Source organism: Hyposmocoma kahamanoa, unplaced genomic scaffold (assembly GCF_003589595.1).
Source record: "Hyposmocoma kahamanoa isolate Upper Pololo Valley unplaced genomic scaffold, ASM358959v1 99702, whole genome shotgun sequence".
Taxonomy (NCBI): Eukaryota; Metazoa; Arthropoda; class Insecta; order Lepidoptera; family Cosmopterigidae; genus Hyposmocoma; species Hyposmocoma kahamanoa.
In genome coordinates, this window is record NW_020656001.1 from 1,484,523 (window position 1) to 1,497,688 (window position 13,166).

Genomic DNA, 13,166 nt, shown 5'->3' on the forward strand with positions numbered 1-13,166 from the left:
CTAATTGCAGCAATACTCTTAAACGTACTTGATCCCTAGACACTTTTAATGTGTGTAGTTTCATTTCCTATGTGTAACAATCGCGAAAATCTAAGAACTCCATATATTTTAAATAAAATCTGGATTTTGCTCAATTTCATTGATTTTAATGCGAGACTAATTGTATTCCTACATTTTAGGCCTTTAAAGTCTTAAAAATGTGCATAAAAAGATTTTCATTTTTCTTATAATCTATTTCACTGGCTAACTTCGTACGATGTTGGATAACGATTTAACTCGAATGTTCTGAATAGCTCCGAAAGCGCCCTTCGATTCGAGAACGATATTCAATCACACGATTCGGTTAAAATATCGAAGACTTCTGAATCTGGGTCCTGGTTCCCAAGTCTGCTAATTTTAAATCATCTCAGTTGTGTGTAGATACAGTGTTTGGTACGGACCACAGATATAGGAAAAAAGGGGTATACGGACGGAATTTCTAATGAGGTCATACGTCAGACAAAATTAATGCCACCGATATAGCTCGCAAAATTAGTAAGCTTAAGTGGCAGTTGGCTAGGCATGTCTGTAGGTGGGTTGATCGCTGATGGAGCAGAGTTGTCCTGGAATGGCGACCACGTCAAGGAAAAGGTAGTGTGGGACGCGCTGCGGCAAGATGGACGGGCGAACTGAGAAAGGTGACCGGCAACGACTGGATGCGGGCGGCATAAGACCGAGAGAGATGCTGTGCTCAAGCTCTTAACTTATAGCCGAATAAAAATTAAGAATCGTGTCTTGTCAGAGGCTAACCGTCGATTTAAGACACGGCCGCGCGGTGACCGCGTGGCAATAGTGTTTAGAGACTGAACTGTCTATGGCAAAATACGCTCTATTTATTTAAACGCAAATACGTTTTAACTTAAATGAGGGTTCCGAGCGCGCGGGCGAGTCTGGCTTGTCTTTGGTCTATGCGGCAACCGGGCCACGTAGACCAGATCCGTTTGTATTATTCAGATGAATTTAAATGTTGTTGCCTAGTAAATAGAATTCAGGTTCGCCATTAATGTACGTGAAAGCGTGGTAACTAGGCGGTTACCGCGCGGCGGCCGCACGAAAACTTTCGCGTCGTGGGCGCTCACTATTTAACTGCCATTGCAATGATTTAGTATCGCTATATAGTCAATGACGTTGTTTATTGATTAAGATATGATTAGTCATTTCTATGGTAGTTTTGATAAAGCCACATCGATCGTTAAAGTTTGCACATTGAGTGAATGAATGCGATTAATGTCATTCCACTGAAACTCTATTTATTGAGACTCAACTGCCATCGCAACTAGATTTTAGCAGAATAACAAATATTGTCATAATTGCAATATAACCTTAGAGGAATCTCACTGGATTTACAATGATCAGTGGTTTCAAAAAAATTAGTTATGCTCCGGTTTGGAAGGGTAAGGTTGCTGGTGAAATTACAGGCACATATGACTTGTCAACTTATGTCTCAGAGTGACGGACGCAGTGGCAGTGTGCCTCAGATCTTTGCGATTTAAAGAGTTGAGTGGCAATACAACTGTGGACAGGCGTGTAGCTTGCCTTCAGGCGCACGACTTGTTCGTCCCGTCTCTTGATATTATAAAAAAAAGATTTGAGGCCCAACATAAAACTATCAAAGTTAATTTATAGAAATCAAACATTTTTTGCGTAGCTCAGAACAAATTAAAACATCGATTGATTTAATTTATTTTATGACCCAGAGAAAAATGATCAATCGTTAAAAAAGACGACCGTTTAGATTTTTGTCTGCTGCTTTTGCAAATTTAAACTGATCATTTAAAGACATGCCAAAATAAATTGCCCAGGCAAAAACTACTAAAAATAATCCTATTTACGTTCTTAGATTATCTCGTATTGTAATCAAGATATTTAGTAGCAGCGTAGGTATGGCTATAAAATCAATGCGGCGCGCACGCATCGAAGCTCCGCGATCAAGTGCAACGAGGCTTGCGCAAGATTCGCTAAACTGACTGGAGACAAGCCAAGATATTGGTGTAATGTGATGTCTAATTGAACGAACGCATGCTACTGATGAACTTCTGAGCTCTTTGTGAAAGATTTAGTACAGGGAATTTCTACCAGCTGACCTAATTCAGCCGCCAAGCCGTCATATGAACATTATTGCGTTCCGGTTTTGAAAAAAGTGCTTGTGTACATGACCATAAAACTTGTCAGTTTGTATTTGAAGACCCGCTTATTTAACCAATGTGTCTTGCCCACTATTACTTACGGTGCCGAGACGTGGACGATCACATAGAAGGCTACAGAGTGAGTCGCACAAAGAGCCATAGAGCGAGTCTTGTAGTCTTGCCACTCAGAGCTTTAAATAGTAAAGATCTAAGGGGCACTGTCACTGCACCCGTCACCCTTGTGACGGTGTGACCTGCTTGCATCGTCATGGCATCTTTTTATCGTCTTTCACCGGTTCCTGGCCTCTCGTATTTAAATTTAAATTTTGAATTGTTCCATTCTTTTCCCTCACATTCTGATTTTGTTTCGTTCGTAATGTTGTGTCGTTTAAATTCAATCGCGTCTAATTTTGATTCTTTTACTAAGTTATAATTATTATAATATAATCTAAATCCTAAGTTCCCAAAGTGGTTCAGGGGTCCACGGGTGACTCGACTGGGGTATACGTTGGCGTGACAAAAAATAATATGGATGTGGAATATGGTAGAAATGTAAATCCCTTCCTCTCCTTTCCATCAGCGGACCACCCGTGCCGGACTGCGTTGCCACAGTTGGACGGTCAGTTCAATACCGACCCGCACTAAAAAGTTTGGCAATTCGTTTTTATGCCGAACCATCAAATTGTGGAACCAACTCCCGGCGCATGTATTCCCTCCCCTCTATAACATCGGGTCCTTCAAACGTAGTGTGAAGAAGCATTTGGCCAGACCGGCAAAATTATAGTGACGGTGTGAAAATATTTGTGTTTTCCATCCGTTACTCTAATCTCTGGACTGTATTCGCACTTTCCATCAAGCGCGGTGCAGTCATTTTGCCGAGTCACAATAAAAAAAAAAGCTGCAAGGGGTCCACCGGAACCAGATAAATTTTGAAAATGGTCTATGGGAAAATGGTCTGGGAGCCTCTGATCTAAATCATGTGTCAATTCTAATAAGTGTATAACCATAGATTTAGTATATCTACTAAATCTATGTGTATAACAGTCTACAGCCTTATCATGTACCTATGAATACGTATCTGTGTTATTCGTATATAGTATTCAGTATAACTCAGCCCTTTTAGGGGTAAGTGTCTACTTAAATAACTCTTGATATCCATCAAGTTAGGAAGTGTTTTATATTAATGTACCTGTTTTTCTATTAATACCTTTTTATTATTACAGCCTTACTCCTTACTTCTTTGTTACCATTTCTTCTTAACCCGACTTTTAATAAATTTGTGGACCAGAAGTTTTCTGTTTTACTGTCGTGAACCTGGTCACCTCTTTTTAGGGTTACAGCCATTTCACCCTGATACATAAGTTGGCAAGTCAAGTGTCCCTGTAAAAAGACCGTCATATTGTGGCTTAAGAGTAAAACTTACAATGAAACAGAGGGCTTGCTGGAACTTGCAGGACATGTTGCGTGTCGTGGTGAAAACAGATGGAGAGAGAGGTATAGAAATGTGAGACATCCTGTAGCGAGATGAGTGGATGACATTGTTAACGTTGCCGACAGTAGATGAGTGAGATTAGCACAGGATCGTGGTGGATAGCACAAACTACGGCAGTAGCTGTATTAAAATATATACATAGGTGAGAAGTACATAACCTTAAAGTGCCAACAACTATAGAGCGTTTTAAAATCGATTCTAAGGTCAAATAATAAGGATATATATAACAAATAATAATAATAATATAGTATAAAATAATAATATTGTAGCACTAGAGCTCCTTGTGAAAGAGTTCCTCAAGGGAAGTACTACCGCCAAACATTACTGCGTTCCGGTTTCGAAGGGTAAGGGTGCCGGTGAAATTACAAGCACATTAAACTTGTCAAATTATGTCTCAGCGCAGTGGCAGTACCCCACAGATCTTTGCGATTTAATTCGTCCGAAACTTGGTATCATAAAAAAATATAAACAACTGGTCTAGGTCTTCGCCTGCCTCTATGTGCATAATGCTTCTAAACATACCGTGTTGTCGTATCATGGGCCCAAACATGTTTCCACTAGGTACCAATATTTAATAAACAACAGCCAACACGCATTTTCAGTATTAAGTGCCCTAAGCTTAAATAATGTGTGACTGGTCTAAATTATTACGCAAATTCGAAACTAGTATACTAAACGACTTTTCCATAAGTCCTTGTTGGGAATTTAGATAACACTATTTTTGTATTCTAGCCCTTTACGACAAAAATGCGAGGTGACTCGAATTACGTGTCCGGGAGTATATTATTCAAATTAGTTAAGCAGCTTCGAATTAAGTAAATAATATTAGCTGGATGACCGATTAAAAAAGCAATGGTCATTTTGCGGAAGAAGACGCAGCCACGCAAACTTTGGGCAAACAGTTCGCAATAACATTTGTATTTGTATGAAACAATCCTTATTAAAAATCTATTAACATGCAACCATATCTATGCATCTGTACTAAATAATCATTTGCCATTGTTTGCCAACGTATTTTGTCGGCCAAGTTCGTATTTACAAAGATTCCTATAACCAGGATAACGCCGGGTCCAAATTGGGTTAAACCCATTAACGCCTGAACTCGAGGGCAGCTATTTACATTAAATATTGGTTTTAAATCAAATTTCATTAAAATTGAATAATATTATTACAAAACGTTTATTGCTTTCTGATCTAGACAATTCGATTTGCCTTTCTATTGAACTAATTCAACTAATTCGTTTGAAAATCGCATTGGAATGAGCCAATACGGATATAATAATAATAATAAAGAGCTTTATTTATCTACATTTACATAACAATTTAGTCTTAAATAACATTATCTATAGTTACATATATTGTGTAGATAAAAAGGAAAGGGTCTCAGCTTAAGCTGTTTTTCAGACCCTACCTTTTTGAAGAAACTCGCTACATTCCAACGTCAGTAGTTGTATGACGCGTCTCGAGTAGCTCCAAAAAATTATCACTTAACTAAATATACATATATATCACTTAAAGTTATAATCCTACTGTTACGATAGTACCAGTGCTAAATAAAACATTCCATTTCAAAATCCTCCAATTTGAAGTTTAGGCAGGGATGAATAGTACCTTAAAATAATCTCAGTACAGAGTACTAAAAAAACCGACCTCAAAAGTGGAATTACGTCTATTTGCTAAGTTTCATTGAAATATCCCCTAGTTCGCCACTACACAGGACTTGATACTGGAGATAATAAAAATAGGTTCTCACTACGACACTACTCAAAGTATATCGAGAGAAAAACGCCTTGAATTGGAGAAATAGCAAAATCAACTAAATAATTGCTAAAAGTAATTGCTCCTAAATTAAAGTTAGGAGCTATTTATAAAAATGACTCTACATGCGTGAACAGCCACCCTTTGAGGTGGATGATATTCTTCAAAATGAAATGGGACTACTATGGAATTACCGTCTTTCCAACAAAAAAAGAATCATGAAAATCGGTTCACAAATACCGGAGTTATCGCGTAACATACATACAAAAAAAGAAAAAAAAAAAGAACGTACAGTCGAATTGAGAACCTCCTCCTTTTTTGAAGTCGGTTAATAAAAATATAGGAATGTAAGCTAAAAAGCTAAAAAAAAATCGTTAGATCGTATGCCCTTGAATCACTTTTCGTAAAAATCGGATCGTATAGTGCATCCTTAGTAATGAGAATATTGCGAGGTAGGCATTGTGAAGAGTCGCCTTTTTTTCTTCTAAAAAAGATTTTTTACGTCGAAATTTGTAATAAATATGGAATTTCGTATTCGCCGTTTCTGCCGACGATTATGGCCCGAAATGGGATTAAACCGGCGCTTTGAGTTAAAACCGGTTAAACCCCAATCATCCATTGGGTTTTAACCCACTGTCCATTTCTTTAACACGTCAGTTATTAGACTGGTTTCAGAGTTTTCCCGATGGCAAACAACTATTAACTAGTAACAACTTTTGTAAGTTTCCTACAGGTGGCGCTGGCGGCATAAAAGCCATATGAAAGCCGTTTAAGCCCAATACAATTCTGCAACAAGCACATAGACTAATTCGCAACATCTGCTTAACACCTTCGATCAAATATTTTACTAAAATCTAAAAAGATCTATTATCAGAACGAATTATATTCAGACTTCAGAACTACTTAATAAATAAATATAAAACTGTAAATATGATGCTATATATATCATATTACATTAGTCATATGGTTTTTATGAACTGACTTTAAAAAAGGAGGAGGTTTTAAGTAGACAGTTTTTTATATATATGGTACGCGATAACTCAAAAATTTGTGAAACGATTTTGATGGTTCTTTTTTTGCTGGAAAGAGGGTATCTCAGTATTGGTCCCGTTAAAATTTGAAGAAAATATTCCACCTCTAAAGGGTGGCAAACTAGGGGGTGAAACCGGTTACGCGCACTGTCCGGTAACCGATTTCAATAAAACTTGGCAAATAGATGTAATTCCAAGAACTCTTGAGGTCGGTTTTTTTTTATAAAAAGGTATGTTTGTGTATTTCTATGTAACGTTTAAACTAATCGCACTACCCTGTTACATTCTTCCAAATTATTTTTCCTTTCCATTGCTTTTCCTTAAATAAGTTTCCCGTTTTGCAGTGGCACAAACAAAACCCCCAAAGTGTCAGAAAAAATTAAGTTACACGTGTCGACGCGAGGTCGCGAGGACGCGAGGTATTTGGGTTTGCTTTTGCATGGAATCGTGGATCTACCAATATATTTAATCGAAAACTGACTGTGTCTGTAGCTTAATTGGTAAGAGAGGTGACCCCGGTGCATTGAGTATTTATCCAGAACATCGACTAGGTATATAACCACAAATAGAGGCGAAATGTTATTTAATTTGTTTGAAAACTATTCTGCCATATCATTACTATGACTACTGCGCTCCGATTGGCTAGCCCGAGTTCGAAACAATTGATGGGTATCATCAAGGGGTGTCGTCAATTGTTTCACTTCAAATCGACCAGTTAACTTGAGCTTTGCTGTAATGGAAATTGCAGAATTACGTATTTAACATTTAATTACCGATAAAATTTGATTTCATATGTTTTGTAATTAGATGTTTTGCTGTTTTGCCCACACCACCGAATGGAACAGTACGCCACTGTTAGAGATATTTTCTGTATTACAATAAATACAGAATATTTTTGGAATATACGGAGACTTACACACAGGTATTGACTTACAATTATATGGACGTCGGGTCCGCGCTAAAAAGTGTCCGCACTTGTAAGGCGCTAAAATCGTATACAGAGCGCGACACGCCGCTTTAGTCTTCATTTGTTCTACGGACAGCGCGATACTGCGATGACATAACAATTTAAATTTCGAATAGGTTGACTTGGGACATTTTTTTCGTGGTTTTTGTATTAGACCCGTCGTCCATTTATTTGTAAGTCAATGCACACAGGTTAATTTTTGGCGCTGTCTATATTTCACTGCAAACGAGAGTTGATATTTATGAGTGATATATCACTGATGAGTTAGTTACCAGGAATGTATGGCCCTTATTTCGGCTCTATTTCTGGTTATATACTCAATGCCCCGGTGTGGCAATAGACGTTGGTTCGGGTCCTGTCAGATAGTAATTTTTCTGTGTATTGTTCAACCTTTGTATCAATAATAATACTAATGTTGCCTCACCAAGGACTTTTTATGTAATAACACCATAGCAATATCTATGAATAACACTGACTGACTTTTTTACGAATTAGTTGTGCGCCTGATGGTAAACTATACGCCTGTCCATAACAGTTGCAGTGCCACCAAGCAATGTTGACGGCAGAAATAGGTAAGGTGGCAGTACTTCCCTGAACGAACTTTTTCCTTCCATCCTGTTCACCGATGAGAAAATTTTCAACGTCGAAGAAACTTCTAACAAGATGTTCTAGGTATACAATATATAAGATCTAAGGGGACTGCTACTGCGTCCGTCACCCTGAGACATAAGTTGACAAGTCCCATGTGGCTGTAACTTCACCAGCAACCTTACCCTTCAAAACCGGAACACCGTAACGCTGACATTGCTGCTTGGCGGCAGAAATAGGGAAGGTGATACTTTCTTAGACGAACTCATTCACAAGGAGCTCTACTGCTACTTAAAGAACTATTTTATTGGAAATTTAAATAAGTACATCATGTCTATACATAGAAAACAACGCAAAATACCTTTGAAACATATGCCACACGTATACGCGTCCGAAAATTAATGAACGTCTTCAAAGGCCTTGTCGGCGAGAAAATTTTAAAAAAACTTTCAAGCAATCTATATTTTAGTTTTCATGAAAAATTACCAAGGCCTTTTTCGAGGTCATCCATTACTGTTTACGACATGAATAATTTTTCTAAACACACTACTGTAATAAAGTAATTGCTTATGTTATAAATAAATATTAGACAACAACTCATACGTTGCGCTGATCCCAAAGTAAGTAGCTAAAGCACTTGTGTTATGGAAATCGGAAACAACGACGGCACCACACACACCCAGACCTGAGACAATATAAAAAAGTTAGTTTCTACACTGTCCCGGCCGGGGATCGCATCCTGGACCTCAGAGAGTACGACACCATGAAAACCGAATTGCAAGCCACTCGATCATAGAGCTCATCAAAAATATTGTGTGGCTGATATATATAAATGACAATCTCACTCTGAAACAAACACAAGTTAACTCAAGATGTAGCAATTTCTCTTAGAATATATTTCATACCGACGACTTGCCTTTGCCCTTATATTAAATCATTCAAGAAAAATTAAAATGTAAAATAGCAGATTGGCAAAGCCCGTCCCGAATGTCCAAAAATTTTACAACTATGAATACTGCCTTAAATGTCAAATCCAAACGACTATCCATCGAGAATCGTGCAAAAACACAGACGTACTTACAATTTATTTATTTAAACTGGCAAAAAAAGTTGGCGCACCCCGCCTGACAAAACTTCTGATTGATATATGCTTTTTTATATATATTGATTGATATAAACTTCTGATATATAGGATTGATGATGTACCACCGGTGACCTTTCCATCCTGTAAGCCGGTGACGGCCATGTGAAAATGTTTGTCGCCAGACAACTAATTATGGTCATTTTGATCCCGGTCTGAACATGTTAAAAATAATAAAATCGTTGTTCAAATCAATCTGTGTATTCATTTTCAACGTTTTTTACACTTTAATTTGTATTTTTGTAGTACTATTACTAAGAATAATGAATTCAAAAATGTTCATTAAAAAATTATTTCAAAATATCGTGTAAACAGGAACGTAATTCATTATAATTGAATAGAAATATTGTATTGAAATATAGTAAATAATTAACAAAGAAGCTGATAGTTCATATATGATATTCCTCAAATCCCCACTAACGTAATATTTGCCAGGTAGTGGGGATTTGTGGAAAAAATCCCCACCATAATATTATTTTATATATTAGGTATATTACATTTGTAGATGACAGATTCGGAGTTTGCCGTAAACAATTGATTTTCAGCGCCAATGTCCAGTTAATATTACGACACATATTGAATTGTGTTTTTTTCTTAAAATTGAAAATGGACTTTTGAACTTAGTTTAAAATACAGAATTCTTCTTAAATGTGTACTCAAGCAATTTGTTTATCGTCGCTCTTGAAGGTGTAAGAAAAGTCAAATCGATTCTACTACATGGATACAAGGATATTCAAAATGTCTTGTAGGCTATTTGTCAATATAGAATGAAATATAGATTACAAAGAACATTTTTTTTAATTGCAAAATATTTTTATTTCAAAAATAACCAATAACTTTAGTAGAAGCACTGGAAGCATTATTTGAGAAAGTGACGTGAAGAATGATTAGATATTTTATTTTATAAATGAAAAAAAATTTAAATTATCGGAAAAACCACATATTCACAGTAGTCTTTTTTTTAGTTTAGTTTGACTTGTTGGTTTTGTTATTATTTACATTTTTAAATGTCGTATTTATTTCATATGTACTCTACTCGATTATTTTAACATAGTTATGTGATTTTTTTTAAGAAACAGTCTAGCTCTAAGTAAACTTGAAAATAGCCGTTTGTACACAAATGCCCACTGCGTAACAAGTACTACGTTCCAGTAGGAATTTGTGGAATAAAGTTAAAAAAAAATTCAGGATTAGTGGGGATTTGTGGAACTAACAGAAAAATCATCGACGACAGCGCGGCACCACAGTATGGGCGCGTGCTAGCAGAGGTAGTTAAATAGGAATATTTTATGGCAAAAATAGTTTACTTATATTCTGAATTAGAATTGAACACAGACGAAGTTATTGAACATAAGCTACTCTGAAATTTATGACATTTCGTCGGAAAAATGTATTATTATGTTAATTATATTATTATTAAGTTCTCTAGTTAATATGCCTTTATACGCAGGAATAACATATTTTTTAGAATATTTTTGCTAAGTAAAAAATGATAATTAAGTTTTATACAAATGTTAATTAAATTCAGTGAAAGTTTAGGTACCTATAAAATAATTGTCATATGTATATTTAAAATAAATCAAGTACTTAATAACAAAAATATATGTTTTTTTAATATTATTTTTTTTATATCTTGCTCCTAGTCGCCTTCTACGACACGTAATAAATAAATAAATCGTCTAGCCATAATTGTAACTTTTCCATTAAAAAAAACTCACCTCGAAAGTTTGCTTATCATTTTTTCGATTTCCATGGGATCCTCTCTTAGAGGATGGAAAAAAAAGTAGTATACGGATCCTTCCGTTAGATTCTGACTTCCTAGTGACAGTGGGACTGTTACGGACTCCTTTTTACATTTTATTTTCTTTTCTGGTTATCATGGTAACGATGATTTATTGATAACACGTATTAAGAAAAGTCGACTTTTATGGGATCCCCTCATAAGGTTCTGACTTGGGACTACCACGAAAGTGCATCCTTTCAAACAAAAAAGAATTTTCAAAATGGAACCACAATTGACGAAGACATCTAAAAACATGCATACAACCGTACATATAACCTCCTCTTTTTTTGAAGTCGGTTAAAAATGGCGCGATAACAGATCCAGACAAAAAGAATGTAACAAAACCATTGACTTACAATTATATGGACGTCGGGTCCGCGCTAAAAAGTTAAGTTTTTGTATTAGACCCGTCGTCCATTTATTTGTAAGTCAATGAACAAAACAAATTATTTTAGAGCTGAGATCTACCGGTATAGCACAGTATTGCAGTTAATGATGTTAAATATTTACTTACATATCGCTGATTTTTTCTATTTGCTTTTTATTACGCCACTAAACTAGGAAAGCCATCGAATCTAAAACGATTATCGCACACATGTACTCGTAAACACAGCGTATCATTTAGTCACGTTGAATTTGGAATAATTTTTATTTAACAGAAATAAAGCTATTTTTTGGCATGTAATCCCTTTCTCAACGCTTCGGATCCGTTACAGCTTCCTTGATCACGGAAGTCAGATTCGAAAAAAATTGTTTCATTTCCTTTATATTAATAATCGCGAAAACCTAAGAACTCGTTATTTTTTTATCACGTAAGCATGCGATGAATTCGGAACGAGAACAATTTATAGTCACACGTGTAACAAAAAGTTTTCGTGTTGTTTTTGTACTTGAAAATATACACGCCATTAATCATTTTTAAAAAGACATTTCAAAAATTTGATTACCTTTTCGGTAAGCTAATATTAATATTTTTTTAATTAATAATTTTGGCTTGGATACAAGTCCTTGTTTCTGTAAACATGGCCGCCACAAAGAGGATAGGCAATTTGAGGCAGCGTGCTTGGATCGACTCGGGGTTCCTTAAAACGGGCCGATACGGGTATTTTAGTTCGAGATTCGTATAATTTCGCGTTTTAATCTTCGATTAAGGCACAATAGCTCTATCATATTCCACTTTAAACTAGATTTCACAAAATAATTGAAAGTCAAAATAAAAACGACACTTTTCCCTCCAAAAGGCCCAGAGCGAATCCTAATTTATTAATGGCGCCAGCTTCGTTTAGAAAGTTGCAACTATTTTTCAAATCAACATTTCTTCACCACTGAAGCCGAGGCAGTATGGTAGATGACCCTAGCCTGTCTTTGTCAGATAAAAATATTAAAATAAGAAGAAAATAAATATTAATTCCGAATTTCCGAATTCTGATTTCAAAACGCTTGCTTCTATACATCCATTATTGAGAATTATCCCCGAAAGTAGAAAGAAAGATTATTGCTAAATAAAAGTAATTACAGAGATGTTCGCATGCCGCACCATTCGATGTTAGAAACGGTAACCTTCTAGGTTTAGATTTAAGTTCAGAAAATAACTGGCAGCTACATAAATACAACGCTACAGATTCTACATCAAAACTTTCGCATATTTCATGGGTTAGTAATTCGGTAACCGCCAACATTTTCACGATATTATCTACAAGAATTTAAAAATAAAATTTTATTTTGGTCAAGGCCGTTATGCTTCAATATTTTATAAACAATTACCGAAATGACGGGCAATATGGGCTACTTTTTTAAAGATAAAATTGGAATAACTTTATTCGACTATTTCTCGCTAATAATTAAATAATAAAAATTATGTGAAACTTATCACTAAACAATAGAAAGTGCAAGTGACAATAACAAAATAAGCTTTGTTTTACTCATACGCACAAGCGTTCGTAAACTATTTCAGAGATTATTATACGGAAAAAGTTCAAAAAATGTGCATGAAATATGAAAAAATTAATATACTACCTCTAACACCATGTTATATAACTAGCACTAGGTTACCACTGCACTGGAAGATCACTGGTTCGCTACGTACAGAGCTGGAGAGAGGGGTTTGGTGGGGCGCAGTGGCCAAGGGACTCCTTGGAGCTCCTGTGCGAGCACGATGATCAGCCATAAGTACCTGGAGTAGATCGAGGAGCTGGACCGGATGGGGCCGGCGGCATCACCCTTGCAACAGTTGCTGCCCAT

General features: G+C 36.1%; 1 protein-coding gene across 1 annotated transcript in view; it reads right to left on the minus strand.

The window, feature by feature from the left end:
- The window catches only part of LOC113239161 (titin homolog), a 111,961-nt gene extending 98,795 nt beyond the window's left edge, over window positions 1-13,166 (minus strand). Inside the window, exon 1 of the mRNA XM_026476033.1 lies at window positions 13,012-13,166. Within this exon, the coding sequence (XP_026331818.1) occupies window positions 13,012-13,166 (155 nt within the window). The remainder of the gene's footprint in view (window positions 1-13,011) is intronic.